The sequence below is a fragment of the Aplidium turbinatum genome, chromosome 16 (assembly GCF_918807975.1).
Source record: "Aplidium turbinatum chromosome 16, kaAplTurb1.1, whole genome shotgun sequence".
Lineage (NCBI taxonomy): Eukaryota > Metazoa > Chordata > Ascidiacea > Aplousobranchia > Polyclinidae > Aplidium > Aplidium turbinatum.
In genome coordinates, this window is record NC_137487.1 from 21,794,369 (window position 1) to 21,810,334 (window position 15,966).

At 37.4% G+C, this 15,966-nt stretch overlaps 1 protein-coding gene across 1 annotated transcript in view; it reads left to right on the forward strand.

Annotated features, from left to right (window-relative positions):
* Positions 1-2,209: 2,209 nt before the first annotated feature.
* Positions 2,210-15,966, forward strand: part of LOC145785824 (oxysterol-binding protein-related protein 1-like) — a 33,933-nt gene continuing 20,176 nt past the window's right edge. Inside the window, exons 1-7 of the mRNA XM_082597532.1 lie at positions 2,210-2,374; positions 3,613-3,773; positions 4,212-4,323; positions 13,446-13,531; positions 13,833-13,974; positions 14,257-14,369; positions 14,718-14,855. Of these exons, the coding sequence (XP_082453658.1) occupies positions 2,266-2,374; positions 3,613-3,773; positions 4,212-4,323; positions 13,446-13,531; positions 13,833-13,974; positions 14,257-14,369; positions 14,718-14,855 (861 nt within the window). The 5' untranslated portion in view covers positions 2,210-2,265. The remainder of the gene's footprint in view (positions 2,375-3,612; positions 3,774-4,211; positions 4,324-13,445; positions 13,532-13,832; positions 13,975-14,256; positions 14,370-14,717; positions 14,856-15,966) is intronic.

A 15,966-nucleotide genomic window follows, 5' to 3' on the forward strand; every position in this document is an offset into this window, starting at 1 on the left:
CTTAGTCTGACAAGTTTGCAACTTACTTCCTCAAAAAATAATTTACCTCAACATATAATCATTGATGACACAAAGTATGAAACTGATTCTATGAATTTTACAAATCTAATCAACAAACATTTCACTGAAATAGGAACAAAAATGGCAGCTAAAATACCATCAGTACATCCACGTAGTGATATAAAAAGTCAATTAAAATCATTTGCCTTTGAAGATATTAATGAAAGCGAAATCTCTGATTGTATCAATGGCATGAAAACAAAAACAGCTCCTGGTTTGGATGGTGTCTCCACTAAAATTGTTAAATTAGCTAAATGCGTCATTACTCCTGTCCTGGTCAAACTATTCAACAAATGCATTGCTCAAGAAGTTTATCCAGATTGTCTAAAACTATCACAAATCACTCCAGTACCAAAACACCCTCATCCCAAAGCCTTAGCTGATTTTCGACCAATTTCTTTACTGTCGACATTCTCTAAAATCTTTGAAAAAATTCTATATCAAAGAATTAATAAATTTCTCAACAAACATAACATTTTATCTACATGCCAGCATGGCTTTAAAAGTAATGACTTCACTTCACTAGCCACAACAAGAATATATGATGAACTGTTATCTGCCATGAATCAAAAGGAATTTACATGCTCAATTTTTCTGGATTTAAGCAAAGCCTTTGATACTGTAGATAATAAAATCTTACTAAGCAAACTTTACAATTATGGTCTTCGAGGTAAAGTTCTGAATCTTTTAAATTCCTACTTATCTAATAGACAACAATGTACTAAAATACTTGGAAATACATCTGACTTTGAACAGGTAAAATGTGGTGTCCCTCAAGGCTCTGTTTTAGGGCCATTACTCTTTCTATTATATGTGAATGACTTACCAAATGCAACAACTTTTAAAACAACATTATTTGCTGATGACACCAATTTACATATGACAGATAAAGACTTGACTTGCCTTCAAAAAAGAGTAAATAAAGAAATGAAATTTGTCGATATTTGGATGAGACAAAATAAGCTGTCAATTAACTATTCAAAAACTGCATACATGATAATATGTAAAAATCCTTTCAAAGCCAAATCCTTTCAATTAAGTATTAATGGAAATCCTATTCAACAAGTAGATTCAATTAAATATCTTGGTGTTACCCTTGACAACAAGCTATCATGGAAATCACATTTAACTTGTCTTTGCACAAAGCTAAATAAAACTTGTGGAATTTCATATAAGCTCAGACATTTTGTACCACTTAGTACATTGCGTGTTGTTTATTTTGCTCTTTTTCAATCTCATTTACAATATTCACTAATAAATTGGGGTAGGGCTGATAAATCTATTTTACATCCCATAGGAATTATTCAAAATAAAGCTCTTAGAGCATGTTTATTTTACCCCAGACATGCCTCTGTAAATTTATTATATGTTAAATTTGATGTTCCCAAGCTTAATGACTTAATTGAAATTGAGTATGCCAATTTCATGCACAAATATAAAAATGGACTTCTACCTGATTGTTTTAGTGCTTATTTTAATGATTTAAATAATATCCATCAACATAATACTCGCCACAAGATAAAATCCCAATATTTCTTACCCAGAACTAATAATAACTCCGGGCAAAAAATGCTACAGTACTTGGGACCCCAAGCATGGGGTAAGGTTCTTTCAGAAATTAAATGTTTGTCTCCCTTTTCATTCAAAAAGCAATATCAAACGCACTTGGTCGGTTCTTACTCTTGCTAAATGCAACTCTGTTGTGTATTTTTCAGTGGAATTGATCTGACATGTCTGACAACTTTTGGGATCTAATTTGTGTTTTGTTTGATTTCTCTGTTTTTGTTTTTTTATGTTATGTTCATATACAATCTTCTCATGTTTTGGCTTGCATTTACTAACCCCCACATTGCGATTGTAACCTTATTCAACGTTTCATTATTTTCTTTAAGTGTTTTCAGTATAATTTTCATTGGTAGTATTTTTTTGTAAAATACGGTACTGCCGCCTGGGTGGAAGCTGACTTGGTGACCTCATAAGGTCTTTCGCTTCCTTCCTCTCTCACTTCTATGTATTGTACCAATGTATTTGTTGTGATAATTTGAGAAAAAAATAAACCAGTGATTGATTGATTTGCTCACTCTGATTTTTGTTGTGCTGAATTAATCACAGCTTTAAAAAACTTTATTTTTCTTTTCGTAGGTCTACGTTCTTTTTATAAATGTCAAAGGATTGACTGTTAATAAGCTGTTTTAACTTTTTATTATGTCTGAAGAATTAGAAGATAGAATTCTTCATTTAGCCAGAAACGGTTTGTGTGAAGAACTTGGCAAAATTATAAAAGAGAGTGAAAAAGTTAATTTAAATTGTCAAGGTAAGTTAAGTGAAATATTTTGTCGTGTTAAGCATTGAATTTCTTTATCATGCAATTACTACAAACCCAGATTGTTGAGGTCATATCTAAGCTTACATTAGGTAGTTGAAGATTTAGACCAAGTAGATGGGAAAGCAAGGAAGCCAATCTTCGTGTCTACCTTCAGGCAAGTGTCCTGCCAAAGACACAGCCACAAACCAGCACCCCTTCAAGTGTTGAACCAGTGCACTTATCATTCAGTTATGCAGCCGACATATTGTAAAATCTGTCACACTACTCAAATCAACTTGCTTCATGATTGGCCTAGTATTGAAAATGTTCAGCTTTGTCAGATCCGGCATTACAAAATAGTGACATCATCACAGATCGCTTCTTTGGTGACATGAAGCGTATGGATGCAACCTAATTCGTACCATGAACAATTTGTACCGTCAGTTCGTACCTTGAAAAGGTCAAGAGAAAAAATTAAAAAAAGCCGAAGTCGCTGATCGCAGTTTCTGCAAACATTTTAAAAGGGTTAGGGTATCGGTATCCGCAAACAAACAAACTGAAAAGATCCAGAGAAAAAAATAGAACATCGCTGATCGCAGTTTTAGCAAACATTTTAAAAGGGGTAGGGTTGATCGGAGTTTCCGCAAACATTTTAAAGCCTGATTAGGGTGTTTCCGCAAAGAAACAAACTGATAAGATCGAAAAAAAAATAGAATAAAGCCGAAGTCGCTTATCGCAGTGTCCTTTTTTCCGCAGTTTCCGCAAACATTTTAAAATTTCTGGTAATGATCCTAAGAGTTTGCCGAAGTCGCTGATTGCAGTTTCCGCAAACATTTTAAAAGGGTTAGGGTAGATCGCAGTTTCCGCCAACATTTTAAAAGGGTTAGGGTTGATCGGAGTTTCCACAAATATTTTAAAATTTCTGGTAATGATCCTAAGAGTTTTTGTTTGTTTGCGGAAAATTTTAAAATGTTTGCGGAAACTGCGATCTTGACACTGGGAAACTCCATCCGGACAAAAATTTTTGTGTAAATTGATAATTTCTGTGCACTTTCAAAGTGTTAATGAATTTGTGGCAACTTTTCATATTTTTTCACTTATTTTGTCTTCTTTTACAGTTTCAAGCTATGCAAAGTTCTGCAAGTTTTATTTGGATTATTTCTGAGAAAACAGTTTAAACTAGATAATGCTTACAAATTTAAGCAGATAGGTCATGTCTTGAAATGAAACAAATTGTTTTATTTCAGGTAAAAGTAAAAGCAATAAAACATGGACCCCCCTACATCTAGCAGCATATTTTGGCCACAAAGAGGCAGTAGAGTTACTGCTAAGCAGTGGAGCTGACCCAAACATTGTGAATCAGACCGGAGATACCGCCCTCCACAAAGCTTCTCTTACCAGCAGAGAGGTAGCCATATTTTTGTAACAAAGAGATTGAAATTACTTAAGTTATTGACATTGTTGCCATTGATTTGGAGCATCTCTGTTTTGTTTGCACTGAGTGATAACGAGTTGAGGGATATCTGCAAAACATGGTTATTTATAATTGAAATTACCAACAAGCAATGAACGCAGTTCTTGTACCAAATGAAAATCTTTGGTAAGTCATTACAAGAAGAATAATGTATATTTTTAGCAGTTGTCATGCACAAAAAGTCAAACGCGGCTGCCTAGCTAGAACATTTCTATGTTGTTCATTTGACAATTATACAATGCATCTGCTACTAACAGGAGTCATGTACCTTTAAGAATACAGGTCTACTAAACCTTCTAACAGACAAGGAGCTTCTTTGTTTTGTTGCCAAAACTCATAAACTACTTTGTAACCAAATGACCATCCACACAGGACGTCGTTTTGTGCTTGCTTGGTCATAATGCGACAACATTAATGAGGAACGATGATGGGAAGAGACCAAGCCAGGTTGCCAACAATGAGAGGATAACAAACATCCTTGAAGGTTGGTTGGATGTGTGATCGATCTTGTATCGTTGAACAAAATGTTTTTAAATTAACTTTTTTAATTCTTGAAATATTTTCAATCAGTTTTATGTTGATGACGCCATCTTGGTTGCTTCCATGTTCACGCCACCCACTCTCAATCCATCATGGTGTTGTGCAGAGTTGAATCAAATACTTAGTTTTCAGTTCATTTACTTTACAATTGTCACACCATGAAAATGTGCTAAGTTACATGTTTCAATCACAAATCCCATTTCATCAATGATTTTGTACCGTTTCACTTTATCAAAAACAATTAGAATTGCATGTGATAAAGATGAGGCTGCATAGAAATCCCTTTTGAACTCCAACTAGGGATCCACGTCTTTTAGGCGCTGACAGTTAGGCGCTGGTCTAATAGGCGCGCACACTGTGGCGTCTGGATATATAGGTGCGGAGCACTGTGGCGCCCGTTCATTTAGGTGCTATTCCTAGTAAAGTCTGTAGATTGTATCAGCTTGGCAGGTAGGGGCGTAGGGCAATGCTTTTCACACAAAATATTATATTGAACAGGAAAATATATTGTTTTGTTAATGCGTGTGCGTTGTTGGTCATGGCTTCAGTGAGTGAAGTTGACTGGCAATGCTTTTTCACACAAAATGTTATATTACACAGAAAAATATATGGGTGAAGCTGCTTGAACCGGAAATGCTTTTCACACAAAATGTTATATTGAACAGAAAAATATGTTATGGCTTCCGTGAGTGAAGCTGCTTAAACCTGCAATGATTTTCACATAAGATGTTATATTGAACAGAAAAATATGTTGTTTTTTTAATGCGCGTGTTCAGCATTTATTTGTTGTTAGTCCAGGTTTGCGCCGGCGAAAGCTTTATCAATAAATTATTCAAGTTTCCGAACATGTATGAGTTCACTTTTAGTTAGGTCAAATAATAACTAAACATCAGTAAAAAATGTACCGTAGGCTGTACTCAAGCGGGCGGTAGGCTTGAGTGAAGAGTAACTTAGTTTTCCGTCAAAACCCGGACTAGGTTTAATAACGAGCGAAGTCTCACCATTATGCTTGCAACTTGTAGCCAAGGTGTAGCCTATATGCCCTGTAGAAATGTATTCATGTGAACAGTAGTAGAGCGTCTTACGCCTTCTCATCACATGGCCAATCCATCCCGAACAGAGGGTCTGCTACTATTCGGCGAGTCCGATTCGGCGAGTCCGATTCGACTAGTCCGATTCGGCGAGTTCCCTATTCGGCGAGAGCCCTTTTCGGCGAGTGCCCTATTCGGCGAGGTTTTGAAATTTTTGAAAGGAAATTATCGGGTACCGTAGCCTAATTATAATTGCCGTTTTTACATCGTTTTAACGTCGCTAAACGTTGAAATCGTGAAGAAAGGAATAAAAAGAAAATGTATGAACTATTAAATTAAAATTCGTCATGTCAGTTCGGTTGTTTTTATTTCTGACCATCATATAAAAAACAATACACGTCAACATATCAAAGGTAGAAGCGACAAAACGCGAACGTTAAAACGTGTTTGAATTCGTCATGTCAGTTCAGTTGTTTTTCTTTCTGATCATGATATCAAAAACAATACGTCAACATAGCAAAGGTGTAGAAAAAGGTAGAAGCGACAAAACGCGAACGTTAAAACGTGCTTGTGACCGAAGTAAGTTATTGAGTTGAAAGAAATTTGGCACGGTCGCAACACTTTCAGAAAAATTTAAGATATGAAGGAAAAATAAAACAAAGAAAATGTTACAAAAAATAAATAAAATAGATCATGTTTATGTCTATAAGTTAGTACTTTTGAATAGTTAAAATGATTAGTTTGGACCAACAAATGTGTGGCCTACAGCTTGGATTGAAAGGAAATTATCGGGTACCGTAGCCTAGTTATCCAGACCAGCAAAAAATTGTTCCAAGAACACAGTTCATTTTTACATTGTAGTAACAGAATGAAAAGGCTAAACAAATGTGTGGCCTATCGTGTTAACGTCGCTAAACGTTGAAATCGTGTAGAAAAGGGAGCTTTTGCTGACTAGGATACTTTGAAACTGAGAAACATTCACAGAAGCCCTACGATTTGTTCCAAGAACCCATTTAGCATAACATTTCATTTGTACATTGATTCAACGTCTGAATACATTATCTTAAAAATGCAACGTATCGTAGGGCTTCTGTAAATGTTTCTCAGTTTCAACGTATCCTAGTCAGCAAAAGCACCCTTTTCTACACGATTTCAACGTTTAGCGACGTTAAAACGATAGGCCACACATTTGGTTAGCCTTTTCATTCTATTACTACAATGTAAAAATGAACTGTTAGGCTAACTGGGTTCTTGGAACATATTTTTGCTGGTCGGTATAACTAGGCTACGGTAGCCAACCCGATAATTTCCTTTCAATCTAAGCTGTAGGAGTGTAGGTCACACATTTGTTGATCCAAACTAATCATTTTAACCATAGGCGCCTAAGCCGTGGGGGCCAGGCCCCCACGCATATTTCCGCGTGGGAGCAACTTTTTATGCGGCATTGATACATAAAACATTAGATGAACTAGCGATCGGCAGCAGGAAAACATTTTTAAATACAAACCGCAACAGCTTCGCAGTAAATAATCACTAGAACGAGTAGCGATGCTACAATCCCACCCCAGACAAAAAAATCTGTCATTTTTACGTTGATTTAACGTCTGCGGACGTTGAATCAATGTAAAAATGACCGATTTTGCTGCCTGTGACATAGCAAAAATCTACCATTTTGCGTCGATTCAATGTCATCAGATGTTGAATGCACCCAAAAACAACATAATTTGCTACGTTGACGCAGCGTGCGTTTAACTAAATGCACTTGCAAACAGCCTCCTGTCGCTTTCGAAAGTCGAAACCTCTGCAGAGAGTTGTCGCGGCTGTGAATCGGTTGCTGTGAAAATGAACTTGAAGTCTCGGCCCGAGGTAACCACTAACCAACGTAACAAGGGCTGGTACAAACCGCATTGCGCACAGTCGCACAAGCAGCATAATCAACACAACAACGGACTCGCGCAAACTGCATGGCGCACACACGTCCGTTGCCATAGAAACCCGATCAAAGGCGGGGAATATGCGCATCTTTTGTTTCATCTGCAACACGAAAACGGGCGTATTACAGCGAATTGAAACTTGAAAGCTGGTCAGCCATAAGTTGCGATATTGTAGTGAAAAGGGAGCAATATCAAGTCGAAAACTTAATCAAACGTCTCTCTGTAGCTATTTTTCAAGGGCTGTTTACGGATGTCAGCAACTTTTAAATTTATTAAAGGTGACGTGCTGTTGAATTGATGTAAACATGAATGATTTTGCTTTCAACAGGTATATTTTCAAGCATATGATCAAGTTAGTATTTTCATTCCATTTACAGTATACCTTTTAGTAAACCTTTTCGTCTCTTGTTTCATGCTAATAAATCTGTTGCTAAACTTTATGTTGCGCTTAGCTTAAAGAGTCGCAGTCCATCAACCGCTAGCCAACGCAGACGCATAGCATGTGTTTTGGTCGAGCTTTGTTTATAATAATTAACGGTAGGTCGAACGTAGCGATAACTCCGAGTGTGGCAATAAAAGCAATCCTAGTGTGACGACATAATTACGTCATCCATCTGCGTGACATTTCGCTGAATTTACGTTGCTGCTGATGAAACACGCTTTCGCCCCCACGGCCAAAAAAATAGTTAGGCGCCTATGATTTTAACTATTCAAAAGTACTAACTTATAGACATAAACATTATTTTTTTTGTAACATTTTCTTTGTTTTATTTTTCCTTCATATCTTAAATTTTTTTGAAGGTGATGCAACCTTGCCAAATTTCTTTCAACTCAATAACTTACTTCGGTCACAAGCACGTTTTAACGTTCGCGTTTTGTCGCTTCTACCTTTTTCTACACCTTTGCTATTTTGACGTGAATTGTCGCTTCTACCTTTGCTATGTTGACGTGTATTGTTTTTCATATGATGGTCAGAAATAAAAACAACTAAACTGACATGACGAATTTTAATTTAATTAATAGTTCAAACATTTTCTTTTCATTCCTTTCTGCACGATTTCAACGTTTAGCGACGTTAAAACGATGTAAAAACGGCAATTGCAATTAGGCTACGGTACCCGATAATTTCCTTTTAAAAATTTCAAAAACTCGCCGAATAGGGCACTCGCCGAAAAGGGCTCTCGCCGAATAGGGAACTCGCCGAATCGGACTAGTCGAATCGGACTCGCCGAATCGGACTCGCCGAAACGGGCCATTCCGCGAACAGAAGTAATTTATATTTAATCTAAATTACCAGACATTTTTCACACAAAACTGTTGTATTTACGCGGTAAAAACATGTCATGTGATCGACGTAGACGCACAATCTTGACATCAAATGAAAGCATACATCTTCAGCTATCCGAAGATGCAAAGCTTTGCAATAAAATTTAAAACATTCTATGTACAACTAGCAACTCCAAACGGTATTTTTTCTAATTTCTAAAAAAATTAAAAATTGGCAGAAAAGTGTACTTCATTATAATTTTTACTACCCAAGCATGATACAATAATATGAAAACATATGTAGTAAGGCGATGTGAAATTTGAATGGACAAAATCGAATTATCACACAGGGTGACTACTGTTGTGTAGAGTATTTTTGTGAAGTTTTATGCAATAAAATCCTGTATCCGTAAACATGTAAGCGTTTTAAGGTTAGTATTTTCTAATTCTTGCAAGGTGATTCCACAAAACATACTATCACAACGCATCAATCCACGTGATCCAGATAGCGCGCTCTGAATGGCTAGTTAGGGAAACGCGTTGTGTGCCGCACACACACGCGCGCGCGAGCGATTGCTGTCTGCTGCTGAGAGATTTATAGCTTGAGTTTGAGATGCTGATTATTATTGAAGATAAGGCTGCAAAATTTAGATAAGAAGTTGTGTTCAGCCGAAATGTTTGCTATGATTTTATGCTTGGTTGTTAAATAATCATTCAGGCTTCGGTTCAAAGTTAGTTTAGGCTAGGTTTTTCAAATTGTGTAAAGTAGGCCTAAGAGGCAGTGTCTGTAATTATCAGGTCTTCTGGAATAAGAACTGCTTATTCAGGTGAAGTTGCTGTTTGTGGTTCTGCATTTTTTATATGTAGCTTTGAGAATGACACTAATAAAGTTCATAGTATTAGGGAAGGCTCAGACAACTAAGTTTTCAGCACTTAAATTCTTAGTTCTGTGTACTGTAAGTGGGCTATGTTTATTTTTCAAAAAATACATTAATCTCTTCACATATTATCTTTAGTTCATAAAGCTGACCTTGTTGTGGGTAGCATTGTTAACTGTTAAATCATGCCTAAAAGAGAGTAAGAAGCATGGAAAGCTCTTCTGTCATTGGACCCTCCAAGGAGCTTCCCACTGCTGATTTACCAACACTACGATATATTCTTGCATTCTGTACTTTGTTAAAGGTGATACTCAAGTACTCTATTACTGCAACTTTTTCTCTGACCGGTTTTAATTAAGCTTGGTAGTGACATAAAACATAGACCAACTCGTATATCCTCGTATGGATGAAGGGTAGTTGTTAAAAATACTAGTTAACATAATAAATAGCTTGCATGAATGAACAGTACACGTAGGCTACAATAACCAACTAGCAGACACTTTTCAAAACCTTAATGTGTTGAAATAATTAATTGCACGTTTGCAGAGACAGAGCACTCATAAGGAATTAATTTTTCAGGAAGCTGGAAAAAAAGCTAACTATTCTCTTTTCAAATGAAGATCGCATTCCTAAAACAATTGAGGTTTCTCCTCTCCCAACGTTATCGTGGAGTAGAAGCACCGTTATACCAAATTGGGCCTCTTGACAAAAGGACAACGAAAACGCTTCAAAAGAGAGTTAACAAAAGGTAAGTTCTCACATACGATATCTTTTCAAACTTTTTTGTCTAGTAATTTTCTATGAAATGCAAGGCTTTTATAGGTATATTCTTTGATAACAGGGTCAATGGGTCATGCATAGACATGTCCCATGTTGTGTACTGGGGTTGGTCAGTTGTTGTCATTGACATGGCTCTTCTAACAACATTTGTTGAATGGAGCCATATGAGAAGGAGAATGGGTTACTGCTAATTGTACAACCCCACTTCACCATTGCAGATGTAGTGCAACCAACTCTAGATAGTAGGTGGTTTAAGGATTTTTCGCTTTCCTAAAGCATTTCCTCGTGGGAAAGTGATTCAGATGTTCTGATTTTTATGTCTGTAAAGGCAGGCAACTTGTGCTTTCACTAAAGCTAGTCGTGCTATGGCGAGAAGATTTTTCTTGACTATCACTGATTTTTACTGCCATTTGTCCGAAAGAGTATTATTTGTTGTGTTTGGCATATATTATTTTTCGTTGTGATAGTCAGAAATAAAAACAAACTGAACTGATTAACATAGATTATTTTGTGTTCTTTACATTTATCATTCACACAAAAAACTTGTTTTTCAAGAGCCTCAAACAACAGCGAGGAGATGATTTCGCTGCAGCAAAGAAGTCACAAGTGATAGAGGAAGAGAACTGGAAAAAAACAGCAGTTTTCTGCAGCAATTGATGAAGAAATTGACTCTCCTTTCGAACCAGCTGCACCTGGTAGGCTAGATCTGAATGTGACAATGCCCCGGTATCCAGTGATGATCCTGCTCTGCGATCTTTTTCTGTGAACATGTTAGAAAATATTCGCAAAGGCAGTAACTCTTGTGATGATTCTGTCCGCACTTTTACCCAACCAAAATTAAATTTGGATGCCAACTCACTGTTCTCTTTGATTGGGACCATACCACGCTTACTGAGTCTATCCTTACTTCATACTTGACCATAGATGAACTAAAGGGTTTGATAAACACAAAGTTTGAATGCCCTCATTTTCCTGCCCATACTCAGGCTGTGGAGCGCCTCATTCGGGAAGTCACTAACGCCTGTGGAAGTGTTGCTGGCCATCAACGACGGTATGGTTTCATTCGGGCGAGAATTGCTTCACGTAGGGTCTTGCCGAAAGCAGACACGAAATCTGACTTTCTTTCATTGGCTGCAGTACAATGTTTTGATATTCACCATTGTTTCTTGTTCATTGTCTTTATTCTTCATTCGTCTGTGCACGTTTTACAAGCACATATAAAGTTGGTTGGTTGATGTGTAAGCTACCATTGGAGAGTTGCAGTTACTATATCTGTCAAAAAACAACTGTAAATCGGCGAAAACAATCGAATATTAATGCTGTGCGTTGTGTGATTATGTAATACATATTACTACAACAAAACCAAAGTGTCATCTTATGCACAGTGCATTCCTACTCTTGCCATAGAAGTGAAAAAGGCTTTAATATCATCAGTTTTTGCTGACCAAGCAAAAATAGGGTTGCCAGGTGATTGTTTAATATCTTACCGTACACCGCCAGCCTTTACCTAAGAGGGAAACTAGCAGTCGCATTATATGTAATTATTGTTGTGGTTGTTAAAGTTGGAAATTTTTAAAATTTAAAAAAGATAAACAAAGTTTTTTCTTCAAAAAATTTGTACCTGGCAACTCTGTGCTGGCAACAAATGCCAAAGACAAAATCGACTACATGTTTAAGGTTACTGAATATTTTTGCGTGAAATTTTACAGAAATACTTTACATAGCAATAGTCACCCTGTGTGATAATTCGATTTTTGATTTTTTTAAATTTTTTGATTTTCACATCGCCTTAATATGTAGTTTAATCGAATGCCAAAACAATTCTGCACATAAGAAAAAATTTACTTCGTTTCTGCGCGCAATGCTTTAGGAGGTACAGCAGAATGATTATGAAAAAATTTGGAAAATTTTACGCAAAAAGTTTACGTAATTTAGCCTATACAGTCTTTTTGATCGAGAAATTTCAAAGTAAGGGGTTGCCTAGCCAGTTTTTGACTGCCAATTCCAATGAGTGAAAGAAAAAAAATCCACTGTGTCCCCATCTTTAAGAAGTCCTCATCTGATAACTGCACCGCCAAAATATTTTTTTTTAATTAGCCAAAAAAAGACAGGCAAAGACTATGGATCTGCCATCATTTACATTATTTTTTTGCTTGAAATAGGCTACCTTTTAACCTTGGACGTAGGGATACTTCCTTGGTCATCATGGCAAAAATCCCAAGACGTGTGTATACGTCCGTGGTCGCGAAAGAGTTAACTAAAAATGAACTCAATAATGTTCGGAAGCTTCAATAATTTATTGATAAAACTTTCACCAACGCAAACCTGGACTAACAACAAATAAAACAATAATAAATCAATAAAACAACATTATATTTTTCTGTTCAATGTAACATTTTGTGTGAAAAGCATTGCCGGTTTTAGCAGCTTCACTCACTGAAGCCATGATACAATTTTCTGGCAAGCTGCCAAGCTGATACAATCTACAGACTTTACTAGGAATAGCACCTAAATGACCGGGCGCCACAGTGCTCCGCACCTAAATATCCAGACGCCACAGTGTGTGCGCCTATTAGACCAGCGCCTAACTGTCAGCGCCTAAAAGACTTGCTCCCCCAACTAGCGGCTCAACAAAGGCACTGATATCGTGCGTTGAACTTACTAAATGTAATTGCAATTTAGAACAAATTGTTTTGAAATTACAATTACACAACAACAGAAGTCTTAATTACAATGAAAATTTGTATATAATTAATTGCATTCAATCGTACTTGATCCAACACCAGTCACTTCAATAAATTCTTCGTTTGAACCTTCTTCACCACTCCAAGGGCTTTGCCTTTTACCATCCTTGGGAAGTGGCAGCGACTCGGTCTAGATGTTTGGGTAGGTGTCGAGCAGCCATTTAATTGATTTGTCATCCAGTTCACGCAGACCAAGCACACCAGTTAGCGCATGGTAAATGGAGCAATTACAGATGGTGTGATCTGCGGTTTGTTCCTTTGTGCCGCACTCACAGATTGCGACTGGAGCCACCCCCATTTATGTAGGTTGTAGCGGAATAGTCCGACGCCAGTACGCAGGCGGTTGAGCCGCACCCAGGCCTTCCTTAGCAAATGCATTCCGGTTGGGTAGGGGGCGGTTAAATAACTTTATCTCAACCATAACTTTGTTCAGCTGCTGAAAAAGTGGAAAGATTGAGGTTGGAGGAATCATTCCTGAAGTCCGTGAAGGAAGGAAGAGTGGATTCGGTCAAGGACATGGTACGAGGTTGCGGGAGGGATGGTTATTGATGGCGACATTGCGTTTGCCAATCAGTGATGAATAATAACTCAGGAAAACAACGGAAAATTACAATTTAAATATTTAAATCAGCTAATTGAATCCTCTGCCGTATGCTATAAAAGTGCACATGTTTTATTTTACAGTTCTGTACATACTTTTTCAGCATTCTTCTTTTCAGCATGATGCAGTGCCAGTGTTAACAAAATGTCAATTTCCACGCATGGTTCTTATAATGCACTGGGTGTTTCGTCATATTTACAATAAAGTTTATTTTTTCAGTTGTTACGCAACATGGTGACTGTAAACGTTTGCGATGCGATGGGCAACACTGCTCTTCATCATGCCGCCATGCGTGACCAGCGGACCATGACGGTGACGTTGTTGCAATGTGGGGCTGACCCGTCACGGGTGAATAAAGAAGGTACGCTTCCTCCTTATGAGTCTGGCAACATTTTGTCGGGAATAACACCGCAGGAAAAATAGTTACTGAAAAACGTTTATTTAGTGGTTGGCAAAATGTCAATTTGTAATGAGCTGCTTTCACAATCTCAGCAAGCAAAACTGATTCTTTAGATTCAACCTGTGCAGACGTTAAATTAATGTAAAAATGACCAATTTTAGCTCAGATTTGAAGTGTGCATTTTGGCAGCATTCAATGCAAGCCCCTCTTATATTATGTATTCCATTGAACTATTTTCCTCAGACCAATCAGCTGCCGACCTCAGTGAGAGCCAGCAAATGAAAAGGTTACTGGAGGTCAAACCGATTCGCCCCCCAATGCATTGCGCCAAACGCTTCGAGGGTCCTTTGTTGAAGGTGAGCTCCGGTCTTTGAGTTTCATTTGAATTATACCAATGAATAGTGCTCACGTCACAATACCAGCTGCGAGTTAACTTTAATTGGAAGTTAATTCTGTTAACATCGATTTAACGTATGGAGATGTTACTACGCCAAGGCATTCAACATTTTCATGATGATTGGGCATGGACCGCGTTTTGCCATTCTGGGTTGCAACAGAATGACCAACAGAACAATAAGACTTAGTTCGGCAAGCATCACCTAGTTAGTTTCGTCATAATGCGAAACTATTACATGGAAATCTATAGAAAGTTGATGACGAAGGTTTACCAAGAAAAGTCGACATCGTTGCTTATTTTCTCACAGAAAAAGCGCTTTTTGGGTCCTCGATGGCACTGGGTGGTCCTAGACAGAGGAGTGATGTCTTTCTTCCTCCGAAGAGCGGATGCGGCCACTGGTTGCAGGAGAAAGATGTTCAAGTATCTCACAGAGGCCTCCGTGACGGTGAGTTTCTCTTCTTGGTTTAAGTTTTCATGCTCATGGTTACTTGTTAATTCAATTGTAAACCTCTATCCTTGCTTTACATCTACCCTACTGCAAAGGCTTTGTGAAGAAAAACAGCTTACTTGTAACTTTTCAACTGTCTTTCCAAACAAGTATTCTTTAAATATGCTCTATCAGTGGTTCTCAACCGCCAGTCCGCGGACCGGTGCCGGTCCGTGTAATTATTTTGCCTGTCCGCAGAAGATCTTACTTTCTGCAAAGCTTATTTTAATGTGAAGTCATTAGCATATTGTAAAATTGTGATTGCACTGTGAAATATACACAGCTGTAAAACTGACATATCTCCACGTAAAATTGTTAGATAATTAATTAAGGTGAACTTTTTGATGATCTAATTCTGTGCCGTTGATAATGTTTTTGTGACAAGTGGCGCGTAGTTTTCAAAAAGTTTTGAAACACAGACATATATACACAACCAAATGGGGAATTTTGTCCTTGATTTTGAAAATTTTTAAAGTCGTTGGAGACGAAAATTTGGAATTAGATAAATTTGAAGTTCCGGGATAGTCAGGCCTAAAATGGAAATTTGACAAAACCGGAGTTTGAGAAAGCAAAGATCTTGTTTTTCAAAGACTATGCGGAAAATTGCGCTTCGGAATAGAATGAAGACAAGCCGATTTGCTGTGGAAAATGCTGGTGAAATGAAGTGGTGAAAAAAGTAAAAAGAGGTGCTGAGCATTGTGAGTCAACACTTGAAAGAGTTGGCTAACAATTTTGACGATCATTTTGCGTAACATGAAGATCCTCGACATGGAAACTTTTAGATAAACAATCCATGCATCGATGAATGATGTCAACACATGCGACCTTAATCTTCATGAAAAAGAAAGTCTGATTGAATTGCAATATGTTGTGCTTCTACTTTGCAGTCCAGATTTGAAAAACATTATTGTAACACTTTTGGATATCTCTTGCAAACGAATTCGTGCCATCGAATTGATGGTAATTGTTTCAACTACGACAATTCTTTTTCATCTCTAGCTTTAATAACAAAGCAAAGAAATCGCCTGGATGCCGAAACAGGGCTAAGTGTTTTAGAAACTTCTTTGAT